The sequence below is a fragment of the Pangasianodon hypophthalmus genome, chromosome 11, assembly GCF_027358585.1.
Source record: "Pangasianodon hypophthalmus isolate fPanHyp1 chromosome 11, fPanHyp1.pri, whole genome shotgun sequence".
Taxonomy (NCBI): domain Eukaryota; kingdom Metazoa; phylum Chordata; class Actinopteri; order Siluriformes; family Pangasiidae; genus Pangasianodon; species Pangasianodon hypophthalmus.
In genome coordinates, this window is record NC_069720.1 from 19,732,595 (window position 1) to 19,751,452 (window position 18,858).

General features: G+C 39.0%; 3 protein-coding genes across 4 annotated transcripts; 1 reads left to right on the forward strand and 2 right to left on the reverse strand.

Annotated features, from left to right (window-relative positions):
- Positions 1-1,024: 1,024 nt before the first annotated feature.
- On the forward strand, positions 1,025-3,488 carry rps15 (ribosomal protein S15). The gene is made up of 4 exons (XM_026930531.3): positions 1,025-1,098; positions 1,543-1,628; positions 2,597-2,831; positions 3,340-3,488. The coding sequence occupies exons 1-4, from the start codon at positions 1,096-1,098 to the stop codon at positions 3,451-3,453; spliced, it is 438 nt and encodes a 145-aa protein (XP_026786332.1). The 5' UTR covers positions 1,025-1,095; the 3' UTR covers positions 3,454-3,488.
- Positions 3,489-3,867: 379 nt separating this feature from the next.
- Positions 3,868-11,674, reverse strand: abhd8b (abhydrolase domain containing 8b). Of its 2 annotated transcripts, XM_026914690.3 has the most exons (5): positions 8,430-11,674; positions 5,617-6,395; positions 5,353-5,523; positions 5,024-5,240; positions 3,868-4,865 (listed from the first exon to the last, which is right to left on the reverse strand). In XM_026914690.3, exons 2-5 carry the CDS (start codon positions 6,327-6,329, stop codon positions 4,590-4,592), a joined length of 1,377 nt encoding a protein of 458 aa, XP_026770491.3. In that variant the 5' UTR covers positions 6,330-6,395; positions 8,430-11,674; the 3' UTR covers positions 3,868-4,589. The 2 variants fall into 2 exon arrangements, with proteins under 2 accessions (XP_026770491.3, XP_053094217.1); XM_053238242.1 differs by having other exon boundaries at positions 5,617-11,610.
- Positions 11,675-12,080: 406 nt separating this feature from the next.
- dda1 (DET1 and DDB1 associated 1) lies at positions 12,081-18,384 on the reverse strand. Its single transcript, XM_026915275.3, has 5 exons — positions 18,037-18,384; positions 16,194-16,274; positions 15,978-16,029; positions 15,837-15,898; positions 12,081-13,235 (listed from the first exon to the last, which is right to left on the reverse strand). The coding sequence occupies exons 1-5, from the start codon at positions 18,043-18,045 to the stop codon at positions 13,125-13,127; spliced, it is 315 nt and encodes a 104-aa protein (XP_026771076.1). The 5' UTR covers positions 18,046-18,384; the 3' UTR covers positions 12,081-13,124.
- Positions 18,385-18,858: the final 474 nt, after the last annotated feature.

Genomic DNA, 18,858 nt, shown 5'->3' on the forward strand with positions numbered 1-18,858 from the left:
TGTTGTATTGGCTATGCCCAATGCTTGTGCAATGGCTCTGATCAATTTTCCCTCTTTTGTCAGCTACGAAATGGCTTGCTTTTCTCCCATAGACAGCTCTCTGGTCTTCATGTTGGTTTATCTTTTTTAATAACAGATGCAGTCTTCACAGGTGAAATCCAGGGCTCAAAACCAAGACTATACATTCAGAGCTATTAATTGTTTAAACAATCAATCTAACAGGATACACCTGGGCAACAAGAAACACCTGTCAAACACATGTTCCAATATTTTTGATCACTTGAAAAATGGGTGGGTTTGAACAAAAGTGCCATGCTCAAAGTTGTTTCACAAATCTAGATGTAAATATCAGGAAATGAAAGCTGAAATTCTGATCTATCGTCTCATATTCATTCACCTGCACTTTTTGAGTACAATTAAATCATAGTAGTTTTACTTAGAGTAAAAACAAAATATTCAACTTGGTTCTTGAAGATATCACATCGATGTTCGGTAACGATTGTCGATTGTGTTAAATATACGTACATATGTGCTTCTACATCCTATAAGTAATGCTCAGGATCATGTATAAGGGGCATCTTCGCTAGATAGCTAACTGTGTAGGTAGAAACATGTATAAAATAACTTGAGCTAGCTAAAGCCCAACTAGCCAGCTGACATTACCTTTCTTTATAAACTGTTTATAACCAGTGTGCTGTGTGCTTCAGTATAGTTCACTTAAAATAGAAAATAGAACATTTTTGTGTCAAATTTAGACATATGAAAAAGCAATTTGGAAAGTAATTGCTCAAGTAGTTTTTCACAAGACTACTTGTTTACTCTTACTTGTTTTTTTTTGACTACTTTTACTCAAGTGAATTATTACTACAGTAGCAGGACATTTACTCAAGTCAGTATGTTTTGTACTCTTAATAATTATTAAACAGGCTAAAACAAAAATGAATGAATTCCCCTCAGCAGCACATCTCAGCCTGCAGGTAGTTTCATCTCCACACCGCTAGATGGCGAGCTAATGTCCTGACGTCACACCAAACATTTTTTTTTCTTTAGCGCGAGCCAACGCCGAGTACTTCCTTTTCCGGTTTCTCTCTCAAGATGGTAGGTGTTGTTTTATATCTGTTTTACTACAATCTGATAGAATCCTCAGGAAATTCGGTTAAACTGAAGTCGTTTGTTGTGTGTTTAGTTAACATTAGCCTTGCTGTAATGTTTTTTGACATTATTTGTTAGCGCTGAAGGTTTGGATTTGGTTGATGTGAATATCTTTGCCAGCGCTTAGAGTCGCTAGTCAGACCCCGAGTCTGCGTTAGCCATTCTCTTAGTGATGCATAAACTATTCTACATTTAAATATGAACTATTTCTGTTTCACACGAAGCCTTGAAGAAATGGGTTAAAAAGCCTTTAAAGCGAGAAGTTTGGTGAAGTTGACGTTAGCTTGCTTGTCAGGCCTCTCTTCTGTAGCTAGCACTATCATGCTAACACCGTGTGTGTTGCCTGGTGTAACTGAGGCTTGTTGTATTAAATGTGATGTGTGATTACAGGCGGACGCAGAGCAGAAGAAGAAGCGTACCTTCAGGAAGTTCACCTACAGAGGTGTGGACCTGGACCAGCTCCTGGACATGTCCTAGTGAGTAGCAGGACTTAACAAATCCAGGGTTTCTCTCTCTTCTCTTCCTGTGTGTCTGTTGTATGAGGACAGATTTACATCAGGCATAAACTGCACAATGGTGACTAAAATGCTGATGGCTTAAATCATGATTTGAGCAAGTAAAGACTTTAAAAAAAAAAATGCATTTTATTCTGCAAAAACACAAGTCTTATTATGCCTTTAAGTCACAACATGACTGCTTCTTAGTCACAAAACATTTACATTTGAAATTTAAACGAGCCAAAAAACCTGCCACTTAAGTGTATAACCAAATTGACAGTTGAACAGTTCCTTTGGTCAGACCTTTTGTCACTGGCTGTAATGACAGGATTCAACATTATAAATATATTTCACTAGACAATGTACTTGCTAGCAGTAAACATCAGCCAAGCACCCCGAACATCTACAGTAAGTACTGTTATAACGGCATCAGTTTTATTTGTAGTTTTTCTTGATCACGGTAGCAAAGGTGTTTGAAAATCAGCTGGTTGACAGATTTCCACATGCCCTAAGATGCTGTTTTTTCAATACCTGTTGTTGCTTTCTAAACCTTATGAATAGAGTGTTTGTGACTTAATGCATCAGTCAATAAACAGCCAATTAGCTAATGTTGGTTAGGCTTAACTGTAACATTGTTGACTATTTTACTGTATCTGTAATATGTTAGTGTGAAAACTATATACAGTGATCAAGCTCCAGTCAAGACTTCAGCTGTGTCGCTACTAAACCCGAACATAAAGATAAATGTAACCGTCTCGGGTTCAAGCTGTATTTGTCGTCAAATTTTTTTTTTTTTAAGATTTGAAAATGCTACTAGAAAAGTCACTCATGGTTCAGTTTCTCACATGAAACTGCGCATGCTCTTTCTCCTGTTTGAGTTCACCAACCTATCACCTCATTTTTGATGCATCGCAAAATAATTGGCTTAAATGTGTGTGTTAATTCAGTGAGCAGCTCATGCAGCTGTATGGTGCTCGCCAGAGGAGGAGGTTGAACCGTGGCCTGAGGAGGAAGCAGCAGTCTCTCCTTAAACGCCTGCGCAAGGCCAAGAAGGAGGCGCCTCCTATGGAAAAGCCTGAGGTGGTGAAGACCCATCTGCGGGACATGGTCATCCTGCCTGAGATGGTAGGCTCCATGGTCGGCGTGTACAACGGCAAGACCTTCAACCAGGTTGAAATCAAGGTGAGGCATGGGAAAGATTATTCTTTATGTAGAGTCTAATGTGGATTGAGGCTGCTAAACAAGGCATGGACATTTTGGGGGAAACGTCTTTACCAAGCCCTTGTGTTTCTCAGGGGACTGGAACAGTATGAACCTGGGAGCAAATGTTTAGCGTTATAAAATCGCTTTTTTGTCCTGATTGTCACTTTGTCGTGTTTAGATATGGAACAATTGATTTTTGTAATGCACCGCTAAAACATGCTGCATTATGTGATATAAATGGTCTATTTACACATCAACCCCATTATGTTTTTCACCGTGGTTTGTGTGTGCCCTGTACATTTTTAGTTAGATTTATTGAAGAATATTCACTGACTAGTCCAGGTCCAGTTCTGTTCTGCACCATTTGGGCAGGTTGTGATCAAACCAAGAGGTTATTTTGGTAAAGGGATGCAATGAGTTGGTCCCAGATGAAGAGAGCTAGTAAAAATGACAGATTTTAATATCATGATTTTTCTTCTTCTTGCAGCCTGAGATGATTGGTCACTACCTTGGAGAGTTCTCCATTACATACAAGCCTGTCAAGCACGGTCGCCCTGGTATTGGAGCCACCCACTCCTCCCGCTTCATTCCTCTGAAGTAAACCATAATTGATGTAAATAAAAGTGACTTCCAACACATGGACTTTGTCTCATTCTTAAGAAAAGACTTTCAGAATGTAATTTTCTGCCTAACTTAAGCACAGTGGATTTACAAAAGCCATTGGACAAGTGCGTAGTTTATAATGGATTTTGTTTGTTTTCTCATTTAGTAAGTAACATTGTTTATATATCAAATTTCCCAGGTTTTTGGTTCCTTCATAAACAGGTTGATGCATTTATAAATAGAACAAACTAAAACAATTTTCAACTGCAAGTTTAAAAACTTTTAATCGAGAGGGAGAGAAAAAACTAATATGCACATTCAGTGCTTTACTATGCTACATTTTGTTAAACAATGGTTTGCTTAAAGCTCTTGGACATGCAAAATGTACTGTTGGCCCATTTTTGGTGAAAAAATGACCAGATGAATTCAGAAATGTCATTACACAAGAGAAAATGGCACAGACATGCTTACACTTTAGAGCTCTCAAAAAAAAAAAAAAAAAGAATATTGGAAACACTTCATGTCCCACTTAGATGGTTGGTATTTGCTTATTAAAACGGGAAGACTCATTTTATATTGCAGTAATACTTGCTAAGTTTTGGTCTCTAGCAGAACATAAGTATTCATAAAATGACATGTTTAGTCCACAATACATAAAAAGGCAGTATGAAGAAAACATCTTCAGTAGCTGATTTATCCTGGTCAGGGTCCTGGCAATCCAGAGCCTATCCTGGGAATACACCTTGAATGGGATGCCCATCCATCACTGGGCACATTGCACACATTGATGCACTCATTTGCTCCTAGGCCAGTTGAGAATAACCTCAGTACTGGCAGTGCAGAACCAGAGGGAGGTAATGTAGAGTCAGCAGTATCTTTCACAGTCTGTGTCTCAGTTGGAATCTTTAAATGCATTTTTTTCTTTTTAACATGCAGAGTAGTCAGGTTTAGATTGTTATAAAGATTGAGATATGTGCAAATTAGACTAATTTCAGTTCAGAAAAGCCTGTTTTCAGAACTATATAGTGGAAAATATGTCCTTTCTCCGCACTATTTAGCTATATAGCTGTTATATGATCTCTTAGACTGACAAATCTGCTAGATCTGTCTTAATAGTCTATTTCTGTTGTATAATTATGCACATTTTGTAGTCTTTGGGAGAGTTATTGGCCTTATTGAGTCTTGCTCTAGGCTTGCAGTCTTGGGTGCAGTTGTAAGCCTTGCTGTTTCTTTGGAGGTGCTCGTTTTGCTACTGTTTGGTGGAAGTGCTGTTTCTTGTTTGGCTTTGGAGGCAGTGGCTGGCTGCCAAAGGAAAAATTCATGCAACAAAGTATTGACTGTATCAGGGCACTCCATCATCACCATGTGGCTTCCCTCTTCGATGACTTTCAGGAAACCCAGAAGTAGTATCTGTCCAGACATGGAGTGTAATTACACTGATATGACTGTTTATAACTTCTATATACCATAGTTTGTTGGAGTGCAGTAGTGTTCTGGCTCTACTAAATTAACTGGAACTACTAAATTTAAAATGATCACAGATTAACAGTCAGCACTAAAATGTTTACCTCTGCCATGCGCTGGTCCTCTTGTATTGGCACAAACCTGTCGTACATGCCATGTACCAGGAGGGTTGGCACGGTGAGTTCAGCATGGTACACCTCATCACCCTCTGGCCAGTACTGCCCATTCATCGTCGACCGCAGAACAAAAGATGATACGTTGAAGGCATTTTTCTCTTTCAGAAGTTTCTTTTCCTTCAGGCCCTGATGAGCAAAACCAGCCCTAGAGAAACAAACCATTATTCCTGGGAATCATAGTAGGAATGATGACATGCTTGTGGTTACTATAACAAACAGGAATTGCTGAGAAAAATGGCTTTTTTAAATAATCTTACATTAGGAAGCTCCATGATAGGCACGGCGACAAGCAGTGGAGTACACATGTTGGCAGATTGAAGACTGAACAGAGGCTTGGTTCCAGGGCTGTAGGCCCACCACCATTAATCATCACCACTTTGTGAACTTGATCTGGATACTCATGGGCCAGAAAGGTGCAGAAAGACACACTAAAGGGAAAAGGGAAAGACATCGCTTTCCAGTACTAATGTTAAAAACAAGACTGAATGAATAAGACAGTGCAGAAAGAATCAGCCCCTTACCCATATGAATGCCCAATGAGAATGTTTCGTCGTTTTGCATATCTCATGAATATGATTCTTATATCATCAGCAAGGGCGTAAAATGTGTAGGCAGCTGTGATTTGAGGTGCAGAGCTGGCTCCATGGCCAGCTAGGTCTGGTGCTATCACCTCATAACCGAGCTGAGAGAAATAGTCCAGCTGGTTCTCCCAAATATCCAAAGAGCCTCCTACTCCATGAATGAAGAACAAGGCCACATCAGGGTGTGTCTCTTTGCACCGGGTGATCTGGCGTTCACAGTCGATCATCACGGTACGCTTGGGCTTGCACCATCTGCGCTGTGGCTGCTCATGTGCTACTGCCATGCTGGACTCTACAACCTGTCCTGAGGCTGTGTTGTTACTGTCCAGAACATCCACCTCCACAGCGCTCTCTCCGTTTTGGCAGTGCACCGGCTCTGGGTGAATTGCTTCACTCGTGTTCTCAATGAATAACTGTCCGCTGTGATACACAGTGATTTTCCTTTTACAGCTCACAGTACCCCCCTCCCCTGTGTCTAGATTCTCTATCACAGCTCGCTGAGGGATAATATGACAAATACGCATCACTCTGCCAGGCTTTACCTCCACAAACTCGAAATGGTCTGCAGGCTCAGATGTTTTAATGGGGACCACGATGTTTGCAGACTTCCCCGATAAACAACAGAGAATTCCATCTATGAAGCCGGTCGGCATAGTGATCACCTGTGGCTGAGAGAATTTCACAACGACCTCTTGGTATATGCAGGTGGCCCTGCACTTCTGAAATGAGAAATATATACTGTGAGATATTTGTATCTAGGAATATTCCCTCCTACTTATATTCCCTACTACGGTCTTTGTATTTTAGAGTAGTGTGAGTTTAGAATTTGATTCTCACTTTTTATCACTTGCAGTCTGTCCATTTATAGCGGCTATTCAGCAAAAGTTAATCTTCATAAAGTCGTCATAAAGTCATTCACAGCTCCATACATTTTAAATTTTGTTTAAATACTGATTACCTCTTTTTAGTGACCAAAGATTAAAAAAAAAAGTTGCTAATTAAATCTCTTGATTTGCTCACCTTTCTAGATGTTGTGTAATTGTGGGGCAGCGTGTGCACTGGCCCACTTAGCTTCCTTAGCACCTAGTGGTCAAAAATGGGAACTAGGACAAGTACTCGTAGAGGCCCATTGGGACAAGAACCACTCTGCCCCATGCTTGGGGGAGGAGCTGTGGGCCTATCAGTTAATGGGGCTGCCAGAATGAACTAGTTTAAAAATAATCTGCAGCCACCAAGATCTTGTTTTATACCAAATAATCAGAATTAAATCTTTTTTAGTGTAGATACTGTGTCTATGATGTACAGAACCATTTCGATTGTTAGATATATTGCAAAGATTAGGACAGGCCAATTATGGAGTGGAGAAGTGTGTGTACACCATGATGACCTTGTTTCCCATGCAAAGACTGTGGATAAAAGAGAAAAATATCTCCATTTCCCAATTCTAAATTGTTTTGTGAGGATTTTGAGATGTATTCGGCCTTGGAAGTTTGCTGAAATCTGGCAACCCTGGTTAATGGTATTAGCGCAACCGTGCATGCCTAACCCTGGCCATGGGAAACACACCTGCTGTATCAAACACAGATGAATAGAGGTGCATCTAAAACCACTCGAACAGAGCTCCTAGACTGTATGCTGGATGACTGTATGTTGTTGAGTCTCAACTGTCTATTATAGGGTTACTCTAAAAATTCACTTCAGCATTCAGAAGTCAAGTGTGATTGATAGCCTCTCAACTTAATTTTGTTTGAGGCTATGTTGTTACTACTGTGATCTTGTCTGACTAAAATCTGTGGTCACGAGCTGCTGCTGCTTATAATAATTTCATTATTTACTCAAACACGAGTGCCACAACAGAAGAGTCTGAGTTCTATTTGACTTAAATGTTGTCACTAAATGATGATTATTACTGTTGATATTTCTGTTGTAGCTTTTAAAATGTTAAAATTTTGCTTAGTGTTTAAACCATAGGTTTATTTCCTATGGGCTGCCCTTCTACTTTTTTTTATGTATATATATATATATATTTATTTATTTTTTTAAAGAATGTCTGACTCAAAGCTTTCTGTAATTTATAGTCTCTTGTGTCTCATGATGATGAGTCGTGATTCACAGAAATACCTCTCTGGCTTTTTCACACCAAGTGAAGATTTATATTCCCTAAATAGGAAGATAGTGCAAAACTGCATTCGTGCTGAAATGCATTATTACTTTGAGTGCTAATTAATATGTCTGAGTACTGCTACAAGAAACACCAAAGACGGAAAAAAAAATTGCTTTATACTGTAAAGCGTCTTGTGTGTAGATGAAAGATTGGTGGTGTTTGACATACAATAGCAGACACTTGGAGCATGCACTCTCTGCAAATAGCTGTGAAAGTATTGCAACTGAACCATTAAATAAACATTTACAGGTTTTCTACAATTAGATGTGTGTAAGAAATAGGAGAGTTTTAATTACTCATACTAGATAAATATTACAAGATACAAGCCACATGCATTATTAGATAAACATTTAATAAGAGCATTAAAAACAGTTGCTCCTTGGGAATTAATACAAATTTAAAAGATTTTAAAGTTTATAAAATCTAAACCTTCATCTCAGTTGCTAGATTTAGGGCCAGGAGCAGTTGTTAATATAAGGCATGACATTTTAATTTTAAAATATTTCAGTTAACATACACTAAATATAAAATATTAATTTTAAATTGTAAGACTTTAACTGGAATTAATTTTGTTTATCAAGTTTCTTACCTAATAAATAACTAAAGCGATGCATAAACAAGCTGTAATAACTGCTCTTCATCCAATTGAAGTGTTGTGGAAAAACATTGCCGATAATCTGCTGCAGGTAATCCGACAGTGTAATCCAACCCGAATCTGTTGTTCTGTGGCAAATTTCAAAAGTACAGCTGCTTTTCTTCCCTGTGTGAAACCATGTCTATCTGTTGTTCGCCTTTAGCCCAAGTCTGTTTATTTCTTTTAGGTCTACTGACTGTAAAGCTACAGATTATAGAGGGATTACACCTGCAGGCCATCTGCTGCCACAACAAACACTTATGGAGGCTTCTCCTATTCCCCTATTCTCCTATTCCTCAATAACAACAGCGCCCTCTGCTGCCTGATTAACAGATTGATCAATTTTGCTGCAGAGTGGGATTTAAAAAAAAAAAGGTCACGTGCCTAAGCGCCTTTTCTAAACAACATAACCACTTCGTAATGGTCTTATTTATAGCCAAAAGCTAATTACTAATGGTTAAGCATTGAAAGATAACTCTTATATGGTGTTCTGACAAATTATATGAAGTATAAAATACTTCATACACTCACTGAGCACTTTATTAGGAACACTATACTAATACTGGGTAGAGCCTCCCTTTGCTCTCAAAACAGCTTCAGTTTTTCATGGCATGGATTCCACAAGATGTTGGAAACATTCCTTTGAGATTTTGGTCCATGTTATCATGATTGCATCACGCAATTCCTGCAGATTTTTCAGGTGCACTTTCATGCTGTGAATCTCCAGTTCTACCACATCCCAAAGGTGTTCTACTGGATTCAGATCCAGTGACTGGGAAGGCCACTGAAGAACACTGAACTCATTGTCATGTTCATGAAACCAGTTTGAGACGACTTTTGCTGACGTGGTGCATCATCATGCTGGAAGTAGCCATTAGAAGATGCTCAGCACAATTGTACAGAGGGGTTATCTGAGTTACTGTAGCCTTTCTGTCAGCTCGAACCAGTCTGCCCATTCTCTATTGACCTCTCTCTCATCAACAAGGTGTTTCTGCCCTCAGAACTGCCGCTCATGTTTTTTCTTTATTGCACCATTCTGATTAAACTCTAGGAACCTTTGTGTCTGAAAATCCCAGGAGCTCAGCAGTTATAGAAATACTCATACCAGACTGTCTGGCACCAACCATCATGCCTCGGTCAAAATCACCGAGATCACATTTTCTTCCTCATTCTGATGGTGAATTACATTACCAAAGCTGCTGGCCTGTATCTGCATGAGTTTATGTATTGCACTGCTTACACATGATTGGCTGATTAGATAATTGTGTTACTGAGTAGATAACCAATAATAACCACTCTGTACAATTGTGGTGAGCAGAAAAGCATCTCAGAATGCACAACACTTCGAAACTTAAGCAACAGTCACAAAGCAAAAGTCTTCTCAAACTGGTTTCATGAACATGGCAATGAGTTCAGTGTTCTTCAGTGGCCTTCCCAGTCACAGGATCTATATCCAGTAGAACACCTTTGGGATGTGGTAGAACTGGAGATTGACAGCATGAAAGTGAACCTGAAAAATCTGCATGAATTGTGTGATGCAATCATGATAACATGGACCAGAATCTCAAAGGAATGTTTCCAACATCTTGTGGAATCCATGCCATGAAGAATTGAGGCTCTACCCAGTAATGATGCGGTGTTCCTAATAAAGTTTTCTTAAATAGTTTAATTTCAAAATTATGTACACCCCACAATTAATATTTGGCGAAGCTTTTCCTGTGAAGAATGATCACTGAGCCTGTTTAAAAAGGTTAGAGACACTTGTATATGGATCTTTGACTACTCCATCTTGCAGAACATTTCAGGCTCTCTTACATTCTTGATTTTGTGCATGTGGACTGCTTCAAATATGGCCACTTCTGTGTTGTTTGGGGTTATTATCTTGTTAAAAGATCCGACTATGGTTATGGTCTTAACCTCCTGGCAGACTCAATTAGGTTTTGCACCAAAATATTCTGCCATTTAGTGAAATTAATGTCTCAGTTAGTCTTCACAAGAGCACCTGGACCACTATTCATAAAAACATCGCTGATTCATGACAGTATTTAACAGAGGGTATCAGTATTTTGAAATATTCATTTTTTTTTTTTCTCTAAGAATGCCAGCGGTGTGCATGGCTAAAACAAAATTTTTTAGGCCTCATCAGACCACAACACATGAATCCAGCTCTCTGGGAGGGCATCTTTCACCACTGAGCTTGTTGCCATAGAGATGACTAATAATTGATTTTGAAAATTCATCTTTACAACCCCAAGAATAAACTAAAGTGTGCAGTTCTGTAACCGTGACAACCCCACCCTCCCCTCTTACTTCCTCACCGTCTCATCCATGTGTGTCCATCTAACACACAGTTAATAATCTGTGCATTTTAGATGATGGCCTTAACTCTCATGATCACATAACATCAACCACTGACTAAACAATCTGTTCAAATCTGCATACGAGTTGTATTAATGTACAGTGTTGACTACAGCAGTTCTACTTGCTGGTCTGACTTCATATGTAATCTCTACTGCCAGCCCTCCACTGCATTCGTGTGGCAAGAATCAAATTTAAAACTCTCAGCATCATATGAGCACCCTGATTCGAAACTACACGCCTGCACTCCAACTCAGGTGTGTGACCTCAGGGCGACTGGTTCGTCCTTCTCTCAGGTCTGGCTCCTCAGTGGTGAAATGTGCCTTAACTTGTTTACGTGTTTTTCCTAGTTGATCTGAATAAGATTGCCTACCAAATGACTAAATGTAGTGTAAACACAATAAATTGGCTACTTTTTGAGATAAAATACTTTTAGAGATGACACAATACCACTTTTCCAATACTGATACCGAGTATGAGTATCGAGTATGAGCCGATACCTATCCGATATTTTTTTAAAAACTACTAAGCTTTCATTTTTTTTTTTAACTGAAGCACTTCACAGTTAAACTTCTTCACATGAAAATCAATTACGTTGTAAATATAATAAAGTATGAATGCAATAAAATCAATCTTAACAAAAGAAAAAAAAATCCAATTCCTATCTGATATGATATCGCTTATATCTGATCCACGATTTTTTGCTGGTATAGGCCCAATATTGATGCCATCTCTAGTTATAATATCATTTTTGCTCTTTTTGATCATGTGTGCCAATAATTGGTGGTGGCTGTATATGTAAGGGGGTATGTTATGCTCAGTGTATATCTGGTCACAGTCAATTACATGGTTACTATTAGAAAAATTTGTAATAAAATGTAATAAAATACTAGACTATGTAACCACAAACACAATTAACTAATGGCTTATGGTCAGATGCTTTATCTTGCCAAACCCAAGAACCCTAGCAATACTAGAGTTTATCACACACGGTTTAGCCAACACTATTGGCTTGTTCTGCATTGCAAACTTTTAATAATACAACAAACACACAACAAAACTTTGCAGTGAAGAGGGAAAAGGAACAGGTAAAGAGAAACTACTGACACCTTAACCTTTCCTCACATTGCATTTAGCCAGTGGTCTAAACACCATAAACGGGATATATTTTAGTTAAAAACATGAGAGGGCCACATGCAGAAACCTCTTTTTAACTTTTGTGTTATTACAAACATATTCTTATCTGAATGTTTTTTCATTCATGTTTATTCGAGCAGATAAAAGGTACTGTAGCTCTGATTAGTGCTTGAAGACCAAGCGTAGAACCAAAGCATGGCACTGAACTCCAACATATAACAAACCATCTTTACCATTATCTAAGTAAAACCATCATGTGCAGGGAAAAATACCTGAACTGGTCAAGCACATAGGGCTTTCAATCATATTTTCAGTGGAACACTGGATGGAAAATCCATCTGTCTCAGAATCTACAAAGGGCCTAATCGGATGGACAGCATTAAATGTTTGGCCTCACCACCATTTACACCTTCAAGAATAGAACTACAGTTGGTTGAATCTTTGGTAAGTGAGTAATGTTTAACTTATCCGAGACAGTACCACTGGAACAATTTCCAAGACATGATCAATGTGAAAGATCAAACTCTTAACAGTGCATTCATGCACAATTAGGCACACGCTAGGAAGATACCACATCACTTACACCAGTACTCCTACATCTAAATTTATCAAAAAAAAAAAGTTTCATTTTCACATGTCTATTAACTGACTTGCCTGTCAGTACAGAAAAAAAAAAAATCCACAGCTGAGCTAGTGGGAATGATTCTTAAACTGGACTTAAAATTTGCACACACATCCACGCACAACATTGTGTGATGCAGTCTAAGTTTGCCACACTGCCAAATTCCTGCATGTTGAAGACTGATGTATCTTAGTGCCAGCACTCAAGTCTCCCTACCCTACCTGAGCAAATTTCAGTGCACCAGGTCCACAGATTCTGGCAGTGGAAGCTAATAGCGACCCTAAGTGTTTATCACCAAACTGCAAGGATGCACAATGGGACAGTTTGACAGGAAGCGCTGAATTAAAAAAACAAAAAAAAAAAAAACAAACAAACAAACAAAAAAACCCACACCATAAAAAGGTCTCACTTTTCTCTTTCATTTTTAAAGCCAGTCTCATGTGCAGGTGTCTACAAGAAATGTAGACCATGTATTATTCTGAAAAGGCTGTCACTTTTGTGCCTGTCCCTGTGCTGTTTGGTAACAATCCAGTTTAGGAGTCTTCATTCATTTCCTGACTGTCGGTCCGCGCAATTTTGCGTGAAGGTGCAGGACTGCCTCCTTCACCCTGCTCTTGCTCCCGTTCCCGCTTCTTGGCTGCGTTCTGCACACAAACACAATGTACAAAAAATGTTACTTATAACTGTAATTGGCATCACATCATTTGCATGCCACCATGCCAAAAATATAATGCTCACTAATGTGTTCTTCTGGGTTCTCTCTGAAGGGGCTTTGTATAATTTGTATAATTCTTTACAGTTTACCTTTCTACAAAAGCTTCCAAATATAACCCCTTTAAAAAGCTAGAGCCATTAGACAAAATAAAATAAAAAAAAAAACTGAGAAAACTAAATTTGTAGAACTGCACTACATAATTGCAATGTCAAAACACAGCTTTTCAGATATGGAGAAGATTCATTGCCGCATCAGAATGTGGTACTATGTGAAATGCAATACACAAATGCTATTGCTTTTCATTAGTGACAAGCAGAAAACGAGCCACACTGAACAGTAAAACCTTCATTGCATTACTCTTACGCTGCTTGATCTCTTCAGTGGAAAAAAAAAACTCCCAAAAAACTAATCGTCAGGGGCCGCTAAATGCGTTTTACCAGGCGTCACCCTCAAGTGCATTTTCATCCGTGAGAGGGAGTTGTAATCAGATGAAGAGAAAGAGGATCTGACTGTGTTCTGGAGCGAAGTCATTACTGTCCGGGAGGCTTTACCATCCATCTAAAGGGAATGCCAGGTAGTTTCTTACAGACTCATGTCCTACCTTCTTTCTGCATTAATTGTAATTATCTGTAATCATTAAGCTTTTCAGAATTACTTCTAAAACATGATAAGTGTCCATATGACTAAAACATCAACCATCAGAATGGGGAAAAACTGTGATCTCTGTGCCTCTGACCATAGCATTGCTGTTGGTGCCAGAAGGGCTGGTTTGAGTATTTCTATAACTCCTGGGATTTTCATGCACAACAATCTTTAGAGTTTACTCAGAATTGTGCAATAAAGAAAAAACATTCAGTGAGCAGCAGTTCTGTGGACAGAAATGCGTTGTTGATGTGAGAAGCCAAGAGAGAATGGCCAGACTGGTTTGAGCTGACAGAAAGACTGCAGTAACTCAGATAACCACTCTGTACAACTGTGGTGAGCAGAAAAGCATCTCAGAATGCACAACATGTCGAACTTTGAGGTGGATGGTCTACAACAGCAGAAGACCATGTCAGGTTCAACTTCTGTCAGACAAGAACAGAAAGCTGAGGCTGCAGTGGGCTCAGGCTCAGCAAATCTGGACAGTTGAAAACTGGAAAATGAATAGCCTGGTCTGATGAATCTGGATTTCTGCTGAGGCTCACTGATGGTAGGGTCAGAATTTGGTGCTGAATCCATGAATCCATGGACCCAACCTGCCTTGTGTCAGCAGTCCAGGCTGGTGGAGGTGGTGTAATGGTGTGGGGAATGTTTTCTTGGCACACTTTGGGTCCGTTAATACCAATCATTCATCGCTTGAATTGAGTATTGTTGCTGACCATGTACCTCCCTTCATGGCCACAATTTACCCATCTTCTAATGGCTACTTCCAGCATGATAATGCACCATGTCACAAAGCAAAAGTCGTCTCAAACTGGATTCATGAACATGACAATGAGTTCAGTGATCTTCAGTGGCCTTCCCAGTCACTGGATCTGAATCCAGTAGAACACCTTTGGGATGTGGCAGAACGGCATGAAAATGCACCTGAAAAATCTGCAGGAATTGCGCGATGCAATCATGATAACATGGACCAGAATCTCAAAGGAATGTTTCCAACATCTTGTGGAATCCATGCCATGAAGAATTGAGGCTGTTTTGAGAGCAAAGGGAGGCCCTACCCAGTATTAGTATAGTGTTCCTAATAAAGTGCTCAGTGAGTGTATATATTTGCTTTTCTTTGTGGTTTTCTGCATGTCACTAATAAAATGCAATACCATTTGTGGATTGCATTTCACGTTTTTGCAGCACTGTGATTTCCTTTACTCAGACAGGTTTTTTATTACTTATTTATAAATAGAGATTTGTGGAGTCACAGTGCTGGCTGCACACAGAAAAAATAAATAAATATGCAAAACTGCTCCCCATCCTGAAATGGGCTTTTCAGGTTTATCTTTCTGAATTTCTCAACAGTAATACTGTGATTAATTCATTAAATTGAATGAGGTGAAAAATATCAGCCGCCTAATTACATTGTGGGGGAGCCATTCCAATAATGTGTTTCACATTGTAATATTGTGCAAAACCATTCTGCTTGTCTCATAATAAACAGTAACACCTACAACTACTGCTGATGGAGGGAACACTGTTATTAAACTCATAGCTTCTGTGTGGCAAACTGTGTGGGAAAGAGGACTGCTAACATATTTTCAGTAATAAAGGAATTATTATTATTATTATTGCTTTCCACATTATAATCACAATCTTCATTTAGCACAACATCTGAGGAGCTTCAGCAGTTTCTTGTTCATACTCAGTGGTCGGTGCCTTCACTCTGAGCACTGAGAATAGTACGGATGTTAAACTAAAATGAATATCTGACATTGTTGTAGATGCTGTTTGTCAAGTGTGCAAGGATAAGCTTGTAATCACGGTGGCTTGTATATACCCATACCCCCCTGCTAAAGTAAATTTCACTATGCAGACAAACACATTAAGATGCACATACCTTTTTGTCCCACTGCTGGTGGAGGTAGCGCAAAAGAATGTTTGTTTTCTCTGTGACAATAACTGTGGAGAGAGGACACATACAGTCATCGATGGAAGTTTATCCCCCATATATGCAACAGCAGGTCATATGAACACTTACTCTGCTCTGATGGATATTCTCGTGTTGGCAGATAAACTGATGGTCTTCTATTCTGTAAAAGATTATAAATACTTTGAAAATGCAGTTCACAATGGTAAGCAATCCACAACATATCTACTGTGTACTGAGATGATCGAAACCACACCATCTGTCAAAGTGTGATGCTCACATTATCACAGCAGGCATTTCACATTTTGAAACGGTTAAAAAGATTACCGATGCTTTGCACACAGAGTCTGCGTGGAATCTACTGAAGTTGGTCTTGTTGTAGACAGGAAGACCTTTCAGGAAATCCGCCTGGGAATAACAGAATTGTTATATGGAGGAAAACTTTACATTAGGACACTCAGCATGCGACGACATGAATTTGAGAGAAATGGGACATATTTTCCTTAGTCTAAGTTAACTGATTAAAGTTCCCATCAAATGGCTTGAGATGCAGAAGACGCAGTATTAAAGTGCTTGACTGATTTACACAACAGCCACTAGCATTCAAGATATACCACACCCCCTATGATTCTAAACTAATTTGACAGTAGCTTTGCAAACGAGCAAAATACGGAGAGGATTCCTCATTGCCGTCTTCACGCACACCTGTCAACTTTAAGTAGGATGATATCATGGATGAGGAGATGCCGTGTGTGTTTTTTTTTAGTTAGGCTCTAAATGTTTGAGCCGCGGTCGACCTTCATCGATGCAGTGTTACAGAGTGTCGCAGAGTCATCACCGGGATGCATCTGAATAGTAGGCTTAGTTAAATATAACCAAGCAATGGTTGCAAAAGGTAATATGGTGTGTGGGAAGATGTCTGTGCCGTGTCTGTTGCTAACACACTGCTACTGTACAGCATGTCCCACATATACGTCATAGACGGCATTTAATTGGATAAACACAAGACTGGTACAGGATGAATCATCAAAAAAATTTGATGTTTTCTCGGAAGTGACGTATAACGTATTAAAGTAATAACGAGAATATTTCCAAAACTATTATTTTTCTACAAATACTATCAGACTGAAGTCCATAACACTAAGGACCTGGTACAAAAAAAAAAAAAAGGCCAAAACACCAATTTGGTTTCATGGCCACTTTTGTGTCTCCTGTAATGTTATAAGCAATCACTTGGTGAGATGGGTGCATAAAAATATCATTCATCAGTGGATAACTGCTGTAAATGGATCAGTTTGTGACACATATAAATATATATGTATAAAATGATTGTAAAGTGATAGATTCACATACAGGCCATTCAACAATGATGCACAGATGAGCAATACACCAGCCAGTGACATCTAATGCAAACAAGTGTATCTTATTATTCATCGTGTTTTAAAACAAAACACAATCACTCCTCGGGTTTTTGTGTGTGTGTTTGTGTGTGTTTGTGTAAAGGCTGGTGATCTGGACCAGCCTGGGCGTTTCCAGTCCAGCTATGGAGCTAACACTGGCGATGGTGTAGAGCTGTGAACTCGTGTCACCTTATAACCAAACCGGCTTCATTATTACACAAAAGACGTTAAAGTGCACAGTGTTAACAAGACCAGCGCATTATTTATACCTAATATATGACTAAAAACTATCGTCTTGTTGACCTGCTCGAGTCATGAACCACACAAACAGCTAAGAAGAGAAGCCAGAATGGGTCGACTTGACAGAAACACAGCAGCTGGCTTAGCTACCAGGTTCCTAGCTTCACTGCTAACGTAAACAACCTGCTATCTAACTATCGACAGTGACTGATTATATATATATATATATATATATATATATATATATATATATATATATATATATATATTCTCAAAATTATTTGACATATCGATACAAACGGTTCTACGTGGTGTAGAGTCGATTGTAGCTAATCAATCCGGCGAGCAAGAGCTCTGAAATATGGCACACACACACACACACACACAAAAATTGGCTAACCCTAGCAACATTAGCTAGCTAGCGATATTAGGTAGCCCTAGCTAACTAAAATACAGCTCTAGATCAGTTAGCGAATATATGTTCTGATAAAACAAGTAAAGAAACAAAAAAAAATAGGCTATTCACTTACTTTGTCCATCGTGCTATTGTAATAAGGATCCAAGAGAGCTGCCTTGGAAACCCCCACCACTAGTCGGTATGCTAGTACAGCAGGATTACACGGCTAGCTTATGCAGCTAGCTCAAACAACCACAGGGCCAAAACCAAATTAATGCCGACAAACTGACCAACTGGCTAGCATTCAGATAGCTGAGTTGTGCAGCCAGGCCAAGTCCGAGTCTTCCTGCCCTGTCTGTCAAACCCACAGTAAACTAGCAGAGCAGAATGAAATCCACGCTTTGAGAAAACAACAAACATTAAATCTTCGTGTGACTAGCCGATGGACTGCATCTAACAGAGGGCGGTGGGTTGCCAGGTTTAGGAAATATACCCGGCTCTTTTCAGGGGAAAGTAGCAGAAGGTCGTTAGAAGTCGCCAGATGACCTCATAGACTAATTTTTCTAATGTACTAAAGATTCATGATTTATGATCATTAAACAACACGTTTTTTTTTAGATCCTTTTATTAATATTCTTAGATTATGTACAAGTCCAAGTACATGTTGCTGTGAATGAGCTGTTACTATAGAAACCATAACATATTAGAACCAGTAGATTTATACAGTATTAATCAATCATTTATACAGTATTAATCAATCATGTATACAGTGTTAACCAATCATTTATACAGTATTAACCAATCATTTATACAGTATTAACCTATCGTTCATGTTACAGCCGGAACTACTTTCCGAGCCATGCTGTTATGTAAGAAGTGACACACGACAGATCGTGTTGTTGTGGTCAGGACGGACAGCGGAGTGTGTTATTTTTTCGTATAAGAGCATTTGTGA